At 39.4% G+C, this 13,526-nt stretch overlaps 1 protein-coding gene across 4 annotated transcripts in view; it reads left to right on the plus strand.

The window, feature by feature from the left end:
- LOC114052094 (uncharacterized protein C7orf50 homolog) overlaps positions 1 to 13,526 on the plus strand; it is a 338,906-nt gene that overhangs the window by 1,377 nt on the left and 324,003 nt on the right. For all 4 annotated transcript variants that reach the window (XM_027874533.1, XM_027874537.1, XM_027874534.1 and 1 more), the window contains one exon: positions 8,213 to 8,342. In XM_027874533.1, coding sequence (XP_027730334.1) covers positions 8,214 to 8,342 — 129 coding nt within the window. In that variant the 5' untranslated portion in view covers position 8,213. The remainder of the gene's footprint in view (positions 1 to 8,212; positions 8,343 to 13,526) is intronic.

Below are 13,526 nucleotides of genomic sequence, written 5' to 3' on the forward strand. Positions count from 1 at the left end.
TCCTTCTTCAGCTTACTTTACAGATGAGGAAACGGAGGCCAACAGGGTTAAATGACTTGGCCAAGGTAAAAAAGTTAGTAAATATCCAAGACCAGATTTGACCTCAGGAAGATGAGTCTTCCTGACTCCAACCCCAGCACTATCCATTGCGCCACATAATAGGCTCGATATATACATGTTGACTGATTGCTATGATACACTTTTTAATTGGAAACAGTCATGAGTGCTTAAAAAACTGTGGATATCTCTTTGGTGTTTCTATGGTTTGAGTTGGGGATATGGGTAGTGATGATTTTCTTCTTTGATGTCAGAAGAGGAGGAAATATATAGAAGTGGTTAGACTTCTCAACAAAATTGGTGCCAGAAACTGTCACAAAACCGACTTTTAGATCTATGTGAGGAGAGAGGTAATTCCCCCCACCCCACTGTATTTATGCCCATGTTTGTGTTTAATATATTTGGTATGGGGAGGAGTATGAGGGATAGTTTAGCTTCATAGACCCAGTGAGTCTAAAACATGCTCAGAATTGTAAAAGGCAACAGGAGAATAAGGAGAAATTCAGTCCTGGGAATAACTAACTATATTTTCCTGGCAGCACTCCTCCTCACCCTGCCACCCTTCATTTTTAGAATTCTCCCTGCCTTAGGAACCTAACAGGAGTGGCACTTAGTGGTATCATGATATCTCTCATCATCATTGTGAGAATTGTGTATCGATTTTGGTAAGTTTTAAGAGCGCTCCTTTTCTCATTTGGAGTGCCTTGGTATTGAAGGAGGCAGCCCTAAGAAAAGAGAGCTAAGAGTTTCTCCTCATATAAGTGGCAATGATTATAAAACCCTTTTGATCTTTGGACTAGCTTGGGGTCAGAAACTCTTTAGAGATCTCACTGTAGTCTACCTATTCCCATACCCACTGGAAATGAATAACAAACATCAATAATAAGTAAATAAAGGAAACAAAGGACATATGTATAGCTAAGTGGTGAGTGGAGAGCTCTCAGGAAGTGGAGTTAGGAAAACCTGGGTTCAAATTCCACCTCAAATATTTACTCAATTCGTGACCCTGGGCAAGTCACTTAACTTGTGTGGGCCTTAGTTTTCTAATCTGTAAAATGGGAATGATAGCACTTGCTTTTCAAAGTTATGAAAATAAAATGAGATACTATTTTTAAAAGTCTTTGCAATCCTAAAGGAGCTAAATAAATGCTAGTTATTATGATTATTATTACCTGTGGTTATTATTATGTATTAACCAGTGGACTTGAGAACTGATTTTCATGTGCTTGCTCTCAATCAGTAATTCTGAGCCAGCTAGTTTTTAAAACCTCAATTCTCTTTTTTATTGTTATCTTTTGATTTTATATGACGTTCATTTCTGAATTTATCCCTTTTTACTCCCTTATCCCACTCATTGAGCCTTCTGTTGTAACAAGATTTAAAAAAAAATTCAACAAAATTGCCAACACTTCAAGTCTGATAATATATGCAATAATCTACACCTTTAATCCTCTACTTCTGCAGTGGAGGGAAGGGGTACATTTTTCCAACTGTTCTCCAGGGCTGAGCTTGGTCATTATAATGAATGACACAGTTTCCAGTTTTGTTTACTGCTGTATAGTCATTGTGTATATTTTCCCAATTCTTCACTCCATTTCACTTTACATAAATCCGATTGTTTCTTCTAATTCTTCATATTTACCATTCCTTATAGCTCAGTAATATAGCATTACATTTGTTGAACCATTCTCCATTTTATGGGTACATGCTTTTTTCCCCTCACATCTTTGATACCACAAAAAGTACTGGTCCTAATATTTCTGTATATATGAGACCCTTCCATGTTTGACCTCCTTGGGGCATATACCTAGCAGTGGGTCTAAGTATAGATATTTTGGTCACTTTTCTTTTAAAAGCACAATTGCTTTTCAGAATGTTTGGATCAATTCAAAGCTCTACCAACAATGTATAAATGTACTGGTGTTCCTGAAGTCTCTGACATTGGAATGAAACCTGAAAGTTGTTTGTATTTCTCTTATTATTAGTGATCTGGGACAACTTTTCATTGGTTCTTAATAGTTTGAAATTCATTGAGCTGTTCATATGTTTTGACCACTTACCATTTGGGCATGGCTTTTGGTCTCATATATTTGTGTTAATGACCTATGTCTTTTTGACATTAAGGCATTGTCTGAGATTTATGACATGAAGACTTTTTTTGTCCCCATCAGTGACCTTTAACCCTAGTTGCACTGATTTTGTTCTTGCAAAACTTTTTTGATTCCCTTAAACAATCTATTGGGTTTTATGATTTCTTCTATTTCTTGTTTGGTTAAGAATTTTCCCCCTGGCCATAGGTGTGAAAGTTTCCTCTACCCTGTTCACCTACTTTTAAAAGTGTGACCTTTTATATTTAAATCAAGAATGCATTTGGAACTTACTGTGTTATGTGGCCACCATAAGTTTTTATAAAATTTCTCCCTCTTCCTCAATCTTTAATTGTTAATTATTCTTATGAATCATTAATTATTCTTGCTATTAACATCTGGAAAATTGCTGGAGTGGATTGCAGGTAGGTTCTTCAACTCTGGAATTATCATTCTCCTTTTCACCTCCTTAGTGTCTTCTTATTGATTAGCACCTTTCTGCCATACCCCACTTTCCCTTATTTTACTAAACCTTGACTTGCCCCCAAGGTTGTTATTCAGTTATGTTGACTTTTTTATGACCCCATTTAGAGTTTTCTTGGCAAAGATACTGGATTGGTTTGCCATTACCTTCTCCATTGTGTTTTACAGATGAGGAAACTGAGGCAAACAGGTTTAAGTGACTTGCCTAGGGTCATACAGCTACTAAGTGTCTGAGGCTGGATTGGAACTCACAAGGATGAGTCTTCCTGACTCTAGGCCCAGCTGTCTATCCACTTTGCCACCTAGCTGCCCAAGTGTTGTTGTCTTGCTTAATAAATGCTCTATCTTGCTATCTAAGTGCATGAGAGGTACAAGCAAGTTACTAAGTAAAAACCAAGGAGGAAATTCCTTAAGGGAAAAGACTAACTGGGAAGTTCAGGGAAGACTTCCTGAAGAGGGCATGGCATTTGAATTGGGCCTTACTGCACAGGTAACCGTTCACCAGGCTTGTGTGTATGTGTGTGTGTATATATATATATACTTTATGTGTATAACAGGTTAGCTAAGGCATCCCATAGATAGATAATAGTGTCAGCAAAGCCACAGAGACAGGAAGGCCTGGAGCGTGTATGGGTGACCATTAGAGAGTTGAATGGAGTGAGACCTCAATTCAACCAATACACATTAAGCATTTTAGGGTTAGATTTGGAGTCAGATCATTGTGTCAGTTACTAGGGGTACAAAGATGGATATGATATAGTCCCTGTGGTCAGGGAGCTTAATCTTCATTTTACAACTGTAGTTTAGCAAACATAATTTATTAAGTACCTACTATGTGCCAGTCACTGTGTTAGTTGATGGGAAAAGTGAGATTCAGTCTCTGTCCTCAAAGGCTTATGATCTACTAGTGGGGTGCAGCAGGTTCACAAATAAGTACATACTGGAGATGCACTGTACTATAAGAAGCAGCAGGTTGTAGTGGATAGACTGCTGGCCTTGAAGTCAGGAAATCCTGAGTTCAAGGTGTGCCTTTGATACATACTTAACTGGGTGAATTGGTTTTGTTCAGTTATTTTTCAGTCATGTCTGATTCTTCATGACCCCATTTGAAATTTTCTGGGTAAAGATCCTGGAGTTGTTTACCAGTTCCTTCTTCAGCTCATTTACAGAGGAGGAAACTGAGGAATGCAGGGTTAAGTGATTGCCCAAGGTCACACAGGTAATAAGTGTCTGAGGCCAGATTTGAACTTAGGAAGATGAGTCTACCTGACTACAGGCCCAGCATTCTATCCACTGTGTCACCTAGTTGCCCTCCTGGGTAAGTGGCCCTGGTAAATCAGTTAGCCTTTTAGTGACTTAGTTACAGGGTAATTGGCAGGTTCCATTGGTGAAGGGAGTTTTTTCACCTGGAGTTCTCTGCACTTAAGAAGTAAGTGCAGACATGTATGTTTATTTGTATAATTATATAGCCATAGTGATGTACATTATTATATTATTAATTATATGTTTGATTATATATTAATTACATAGGCATAATGATGCACATTATTATATCATTAATTATATATTTGATTATGTATTAATTTTATATAGCAAATAATAGGTACAATTAATATAACATAATTATAGGAACAGTATATGGGTTATGTTACATATTGTCATATTGTATTAAAATATAATTATAAAATATATGCATGTCTGGACTAATACAGACACAGTGAGGGGAGGGACACTGACATCTGGGAGATGAGTGCAGAGGTCTAAGATGAGGCAAAATGCTCTGAGACCGTTGAGGAAAGAAAGATCGCTTTCACCTGAAGGAAGGATGATCAAAGGCTCTGGCAAAGGAGTGCCACCAGATTTGACCTATGAGGAAAATCCTAGAGGAGGACCTGTTCCAGGAGCCAGATTGTAGAGAGCCTTGAATGACAGCAATAGGAATTGATACATTATTCAGTAGGCACTAGGGAGATATTAAAGGTTTTTCAGTAGAGAATTGACTTGATTAGAGCAGTAAATTAGGAAGATTCCTCAGAAAGCTGGTGTGAAGGATGGTTTGGAGGCAGAAAGATGAGCTGGGAGGCTTTTATTGTCATTTTGGTTGAAGAGATGAGTGCCTGAATTGAGATGGGGACAGTGGGAGTGGAAAGAGGAGGGATCACAGTCAGTTAACAAGCATTTATTAAGCATGTTCTATAGTGCAGGGGGGCTGATATGGCCAGACTGTATTAGAATAGAGAGAGATTTGGCCAGGGAAACCAATTGGGAGGATATTGCAGTAGGCTGGGCAAGAGGTGATGAAGACCTGAAGTAGGGTGGTAACTATGATTGGAGAGAAGGGGTGTTTGGCCGCTGGTTGGTCACGTACTATGAATAAGGGCAAGGAGTCTGAGGCTGACACTGAAATTGGGATCAGGGCCACTTAGGAGGATGGTGGTTACCTCAATGGTAATGGGGAGGTTTGGTGGAGGGTTAGTTTTTTGGGGGGGAAAATAGTTAAACTTATTTAGTTTGAGAAGCCTTTGTGACATCCAGGTAAAGATAGCCAACGGGCAGCTGGTATTATAGGACGTCAACTCAGGAGAGGATTGAGGGCTGAATATTTAGATTGGTCTTATCAGAATAGAGATTATGATTGAATCTGTGGGAGCTGATTAGATTATTGGGGGGCTGGGGAGAGAAGGAGGGAGGGAGGCAGAGAAAAAGCATAGGAGTGCATAAGCCAATGTCCACATCCAGAACATAGTTCTGGGATGGGTAGAATTCCTACCTTTGTCCTCAGTCAAGTAGGAGGTGAACCAGAAGAGAGCAGTGTCAGGAAAATTCAGAGAACAAAGTTTATCTATCTAGAAAGAGGGGTTGGTCACCAATGTTTCAGAGAAATCAAAAGAGAGAGAGAGAGAGAGCACATGGCATGGTGTTTAAAGGGCTAGACCTAGGGGTAAAAGGACTGGGTTCAGATCCCACCTTTGGCATTTATCGGCTGTGTCAACATGGGCAAATCGTTTATCTCTCTGAGCCTCATTTTTCCTCTGCCAATAAAAGTCTTAGTACCTATGGTAGCCACTTTTAAGTGTTGTGAGGCTCTTAGTATATAACACATGTAGGATGTTTTGTAAACTATATGTGTGTGTGTGTGTGTGTGTGTATACATACACATACATATGTATTTAAAAAATTATAATGGACTAGAAGAGGCAGTGTTACCTAGAGGCCCAGACTCTTAGCCAGGAAGACATGGTTTCAAATCCTGCCCCAGATACATACAGACTGTTTGACCCTAGGCAGGTTATTTATCTTCTCAGTGTTGGAGGTAATTCTCTAAGACTCTGGTGTCAGCCTGCACTGGGAAAGGTAATTTCCTTATCTAAAAGTTCCCCATACCAAGAAAGTCATAGGTTGGATCCTTAACCTATGAACCAGAAAATCATCAAACATTAAAATTTCAATATATAAAGAAGGCCAGAAAATGAGGATTATATAGGGAACTTTGACTATTACATACAGCTATTTGACTATTACATACATACGTGTGTGTGTATGTGTGTGTGTGTGTGTGTGTTATTGTTGTTCAGTTGTGTCCAACTCTTTGTGACCCCATGGACCATAGTATGCCAGTGCTGTGCATGGGCTTTTCTTGGCAGGGATACTGGAGTGGTTCACTATTTCCTTCTCCAGTGGATTAAGGCAAACAGAGGTTAGGTGTCTTACCCAGGGTCACACAGCTAGTAAGTCTCCAAGGCCAGATTTGAGCTTGGCAAGATGAGTCTTCCTGACTCCAGGCCCAGCACTTTGTGCACTATGGCGCCACCTAGCTGCTGCTGCTGCTGCTGCTGCTCTGTGTGCTTGTGTGTAAAAACAAAACTCATTGTGGTAGTACATCATTGCCCTGCTCATCTTGTTATCTCTTCTGAACTTAATTCTCTTGTCTTCTGTGTGTTTTAAATGTGTCATTGATGTTCTTTTCTCTCTTTGCTTTATTTTGGCATCCATCTTGGCCTCTAGTCCATTACCCCTCAGTACTCTTCCAGCCTATTCACCATCCCAGCTCTGCCTTTCCTTTCTTCCCCTCCCAGTCTTTCCCCAATCACTAGTCATTGCAGTGTTACACTGCCTTCTACTTTTGAATTCCTTGTCCACTTGTCTGTTGCCACCACACCTTGCCGTACTCTACTCTGTATTTATTCTCTGTGGTCTTTCTTTTTTGATTTCATTTGTGTGCTGTTCAGATCAAGTCATGTGAATGAGCTCACTACACATTTTTGTTATTTCCTCTCAACTGGGCCTCCTTACATCAAGGTCTTCCTCTTCCTCCCCCCAATTGCATCTCTTTTGTACACATCCTAAGTAACTCCTCCACAGCAGTAACTGTTTGACACCTTTTCTCACCCCACTCTTCGAATAGTATGACTTCTGACTTCCGTCAAAAAAGGAAAAAAAAAAACCAAGCCAAAAAACTGGCTTTCTCCAAAATTAGCAATCTCAAGCATCACTTCTATTGACACCTCTGCCGCATTCAGCACTGTTGATAGTACTCGTCTCCTAGATATTCTCTCTTCTCTGGGTTTTCTTGACACTGATCTTTCTTGGTTTCCCTTCTACCAGTCTGCCTATTTCTTCTCTTCGTCATCTATATCAACCCCCCTCTCAAACCCCAGGCTCCATCCTGGATCCTATTTCTCTACACTCTTTGTGATCTCATCTGTTCCCAATTGTCATCCCTATGTAGATGAGTGCAAAATGTACATGTATGTATGTATGTGTATTTGTACACATACATATATACACATATGTATGCTATATATCTCTCTATGTATATCTATGTCTTGAACTCTAGACCTACCTTCCTTACAGAGCTTGGGATCTCAAACTTAACATAACCAAAATAACTCATAATTTTCCCTCCAAACCCACCTTCTTCCAAACTTCTTTTCTACTATTGAGGATATTATCCTCCTTCCACCACCACTTTCCACCCCCTTCTCATTCACAACCTTAAAGCCATCCTTGACTTCTCACTCTCCCTTAAGGCACATATTCCATTGGTTGCCCAGTCTTGTCTGTTCCATCTCCAGTACGTTCTTTGGCAGTTGACCCCCTCTCCCTATCTAACACAGCCGCCACTCTAGTTTAGGCTTTCATCTCCTCTCACCTGGATAATTGCAATAGCTTCAGTCAGTAAGCATTTATTAAGCCCCTACTATATGCTGGGAATTATCCTAAGTGGAAAGGATACAAAGAAGGGTAAAAATTGAGTCACTGCCCTCAAGGAGATCACATTCCAATGGGGGATAGAACTCGCCAACAAATGTGTATAAATGATATATCTATATCTATATCTATAGATATAGATATATATATATATCTATCTATATATATAGTGTGAATGGAAGGTAATATCAGAGAGAAGGCACTAGCAGTGGAAGGGATGCTTGGAAGGTCCCACTGGGTGGGATTTGAGCTGAATTTTGGAGGGAGCCAGGGAAGCCCATAATGATTGTTTTTCCACTTCTCCAAAAATACATGGTCTGAGAACTATTTTTTAAATGCATTGAGAGTTATGTATTTTTTTTTCTCTGTTGCAGGATGCCAGAGCAAAAGAAGAAAAGGTCTGAAGTGTCAGAGAAAAAGAAAAGGAAATTAAAGAAGCTGGTGGCAGGAGAGGAGCCCCTTGCACAGGAAAAGCCCCTGAAGAAGAAGAAACTGAGTGCCAAGGTACGAGGAGAGGACATTGCACATTGTGCGTGCAGCTTGGTTGGTCCTACTGTTTATTTGTCCTGGTTCTGCACCAGATTTGGTTGGCTTTATTCTCCATTCTCTTAAAGCTTTTTGTGTATGCTCAAGGACTGGCAAAAAAGTAAATTTGTTTAGAGCCAAAGGAAAGGAAAGTTAGAATTTTAGTGAACACTTGTAACTTACAACACTGATATATACCTCTTCAACCTGTGGAAACTTATTGCCTGTCCTGCTGCTGTAATACCTCTGTGACCATAACCAGAGCAGGGAGGAGACAGGGATGAGTTTTGTGATCTCAGAAGGATTTTTGTGGCTTAGGTTTGCATGCATAGCTGGGGCAATAGCACAGTGGGGATTGTTATGACAAGATGGGTTCAAGGCTGCTTCCTAGAAGGCTCTTCAACACTTCACCAGTGGATGATTTGTAGTCAGTACCACCAAGGGAGTAGAGAGGGTTGATTTTTTTTTCCTCCAAATCGGTGCTCTTGGGATCAATTGGATTTAGGCCTGGAAGGGACTTTAGAAATCATATAGTTTCTTCTTTAGTACCCACCTTCCCCAATATCTGTCACAACAAATGTTTTATTGGCTAGTTTGAATGAAGAAATAATTTATCACAGCATATGTAAATCCTTCAAATAATGTTCAAATAATGACTAGATTAGAGAGTCAATGTGATGCAACAGAAAGCATTGGAATAGGAGTGGGAAAACCAAGAATCTAGTCTATTATTAAGTAGCTGTGTGACCTTAGATGAGTTACCTCCCCTCTCAGGACCTCATTCATGTGTAAAATGAGGAGATAGAATTGGGTCCCTGGTGACAAACTCCAAGGAATCCTTGGAGGTGGGGGTGGGGGCACAGAGGTAGAGGAGGGGAGCTTATTGACTTATAAAACCAGAAATTATCATTATCTGTGTTCTGTTGTATTTTTATTTATTTTGTTAAACATTTCCCAATTACATTTTAATCTGATTTGGGTCCTCTTGACACTTCTCTTTTAGCTCTGTGTTCTTTGAGACTCTGAGCTAGTCATAACTTGCAAAATCAAGTCTCTTAATTTGGGTAGCTGTTCTGGGTTTCATTTCTAGTTGGCTTCCTCATCCACCCTCTTGGTAGCAGGTTGAAACTGTTCACTCTGGAGCCACCCAAAGCCCAGGAATTGACTATTTCTATTTTTACACTGGATTCTTTCTAGGAAGATTTTCCTCTCTGGTTCCTCTCCCCACCCCTTTTCATTTATTTACTAATTTTTATTTTATTACATTGCTTTTGTATCTGAAAAATCCAGTGATTTAAAAGCACAAATGGCTTCCCTTTTAAATCCTGTCTACTTAAACATCTTATTTTTTCTTGTCAGATCCACAGTCTCCCACTTCCCTCCCCCTCACAGCCCCCAAATTGAAAATAAGATCAATTAAATCCCTCTTACAAATATACATAGTCAAACAAAACAAATTCCCACACTGGCTGGGTGAAAAAGAAAAAAAGTCTCCATGTGTACTCTGAGTCCACCACCTCTGTTAGGAAGTAGGGAGCATCTCATGCTATTCCCAGTTACCATTTGCTGAAGCTAGTTATACTGTTCATGTCGAAGTGTGATCTGGTTTATTTAAACCAGTTTTCTTTAAATGTGTCAGAGAACTCAGGTTTGAATGGTTCTGCCATGAAATACCTGTGTAACTTTGGGCACTTTAGTCATTTAACCTATAAAATGCAAGAGTTAGATTAAGTGATCAATCTCTCAGTTTCCTTATCGTTCTAAAGCTATGATTCTGTGACCCTTTGTCTACTTCACTCATTCCTCCATGAAATTTTTGCCTTTCATTTAAGAGGAAAGGTGTGTCCTTTCATCATTAGTCTCCTTTCCCTACCCTTGCTGACAGGCTTGCCATTTAGGTATCCTGACAAATAAGTCTTGCTTAGTGAAAAACATCATATTTTCAACCCATGTTTATTTTATGATTACCTCTGCCCAATCCAATCACCATTACTCTTAAATCCACTTACTTGGTAGTAATTTTTTTTAGGAGGGTAGAGAAGGGAAGGTAATAGTTATAGTGACATTTGGTATCAGCCTGCCTCAGTCCAAGAGTATGATTGTAGCTGCTGTCTTATATCAAGGGAGACATAACCTTTGAAGATTATTTGGGGAAATAGAACCAGGAACATAGGTGTAGTGAGGATATGGTTTGATTTAGCATATTCACATGTAGACCCTGAGGGAGTACATTTGAACTAAATATCATGAAGAAAGAAAAAGAAAGTTTGTTTCCTGCAGCCTGTGGAGATGCCAACTGACCAGAAGGTGTCAGCAACTACTTTCAATCAGACCTGATACTCCATTCTGTTTCATTTAAGGTACTCTTTCCCTGAGGGCCAATATGCCAGTTCTTGGCTAAATTTTCTTGTTGATTTTCATTTGAATAAGGTGATAAGACCTGGGAAGGAGGGTCTGTGGTCTTGAAGTTTTTTGTTTTTAGTTAAGTTTTTTTTTTTAAGGGACTGAAAACCATCCTTAAGCAAAACGAAGGTGAGATTCTGCCTTAGGAAATGGAATTATGCTTTATTTAGAGGGAGATCAGTTCTTATTATCATTTCCGATTCTCTGGGGAAGTTGTTAAAAAAAAGCAGATTTCTCTATTAAAATTGTTATTGTTTAAGAAAAACAATCATAAAGTAAACTCAAGTATTTATGAAGGGGATCAGATTTAAGAGGCCTGGAAAACAGTATTCCCTGTCCACCAGATAGGAATGATGTGGAAAATTACTGCAGTGAATTCAGCTCTTTGTGAGCTTAGTTCTGTGATTCATCGATCCCGCAATGTCTTCTTGAAGAACCTTCTAAACCCAGAGTGGACAACGGAGAAGATACTGTTGCTTCCCATTGGTCGTTATACTGCCTTCCCAGAAATTTAATCATGGAGAAGACTCGTCAGGTCATCCAGTTCATTCTCTGGGCGCTCATACAGAATTACTTCCCACAGAATGTAGCTCAGAATGTTTGGTCCAGGATTGTTCAAATGTATTAAGTGATAAAATTTTCTTCCTTTTTCTCTGGGCACTTTGATAGAGTTCACACTTTGGGAATGTCACCTTCTTTTCCCTTTGGCCTATGGTTTTGTAAAAAAATTTTTTTAATTTGGAGACTACTGGCTTCTACCTTTTTATCATGCACAGCTTTCTATATGTGTCCTCATTCCTTATGGGTTTTTCCTTATGAAACCTCATCAGCCTTCCTTTCTCACCTCTCCCAGTTCACTTATCAGTTCTGTATTCAGTTATCACTGTATTAACTTCAGGCTGAAAGCACAGGGGCTGGTGATGGGTGGTGGTGGTGGGATGGAAAGAAGGAATGAGGCAGAAAACAGTACTTTAGTGACATCCCCAAGATAAGAAGAGATTTACAAACAATGATTTCCAGATAGCCAGGCATGTCTGAGCTATACCTTCAAACTTCTGGGTCAGTTATTTCACAAAGTCTTCATTAGAATGTAAGACAAGTTTTTCACTCTGTATTCTGACAGACTTGAGGTCTTGTAGGGGAAACATTAGGAGTCTTGGAGCTTTATTCCCTTAAGACATTCAACCTGCCCTCTTTATAGGTTGAAATCAACACATTTTCATTTTCTGGAGGAATAAGAGGTTTTGTTTTTTGTTTTTTAGCAGACTAGCAAGACTAAGGCTAGAAGATCGTTGCCATTTGCTCCAACTCAAAGTATCGTATTTTAAAAAGGTTTTATTAATATCTTTTGTTTTTGGCAGGAGGACTTGAGTTCAAATCTTACCTTAGCCTCTAACTAGCTATGTGACCCTGGGCAATTTACTTAATCTATCTCAACCTTAGTTTCTTTATTTGTAAAATGGGAATAATAATAGCAACTGATTCACAGGGTTGTTGTGAGGACCAAGTGAAATATCATATGTAAAGTGCTTTCCAAACTTTAAAGCAATATATAAATGATAGCTATTATTATTCTTGCATCATTTCTGGGACCCCCTCATCTCTTTTCCTGCCCGTCCCCCCAATACTGTATACACCTTCATAACAAAGAAAAATAATAAGCAAAATCAGTTGACATACTGACTGCATCTAAGGACAGACTGCAATTATTGCCCTCACCTTTCCTCTGAGGCATCTCTCAATTCCTTGAAGTCCTTGAAGGCTTCTAGCCTTATCGCTCAAGTGAAATTATGTCCAAACTTATCAGTGACCTTTTATTTGTCAAATCTGATGACAATTCCTCAATCTTCATTTTTCTTGACATTTCTGGAGCATTTAATACTGTGAACCACCTTAGTGACACTGTCCTCTCTGGGTTAGCCTCCCACCGGTCTGACCACTTCTTCTCAGTCTTTTTGCTGGCTCATCTTCTATGTTATGCCTCCTAATAGTTGGTGTTCTACAAGGCTCCTTCCTTCTCTCTGAACACTCTCAGTGACCTTATTAGAGTCAGTTTAATTATCATATATCTGTGCAGATGCCTCCCAAATCTGTATCTTCAGCCATTATGTCCTTCCTAAGTTCTACTCCTGCACTGTGACCTGCCAATTGGAAATTTCCAACTAAATTATTCAACCCAACATTGTTTAATCCAAACCCCTCCTTTTTTTGAAGTTTCCTATTTCTGTTGAGGTCACCTCCATCTTTACAGTCTCCTGGGTTCTAAACTTTGTCATCCATTTTTCCTTACTCTTACCCTAAATAACCAAAAAATTACCAGATAATTCTACCGCCACAATATCTCTCATGTTCTCTATTCATATACTCTGGGTCAAGGCTTCATCATCGATGGTCTGGACTAATACAATAGCCTACATCTTAGCCTCATTACTTCAAATCTTTCCTATTTTAATCCATCCTCCATGCAACTGCCAAAGTGATTTTCCTTATGCACAAGTATGACTATGTTACGTCTGTATTCAGGAAACAGCAGTGGCTCCTTATTACTTCTGTTTGGCTTTTAAAGCCCCTTAAAATCTGGCCCTGCCTATCTTATTACATATTACTGCTGTTCACCCTCTCTGCAGTCCAGTTATACTGGCCATCTTAACATTTCCTCATACACTAGACTGTATTTCCTGTCTCTCCTCTGTTCCAGGTATTCTTAACCTTTTGTGTGTGTGTGTGTGTGTGTGTGTGTGTGTGTGTGTGTGTGTGTGT

Source organism: Vombatus ursinus, unplaced genomic scaffold (genome assembly GCF_900497805.2).
Source record: "Vombatus ursinus unplaced genomic scaffold, bare-nosed wombat genome assembly UNPS02014807.1, whole genome shotgun sequence".
Lineage (NCBI taxonomy): Eukaryota > Metazoa > Chordata > Mammalia > Diprotodontia > Vombatidae > Vombatus > Vombatus ursinus.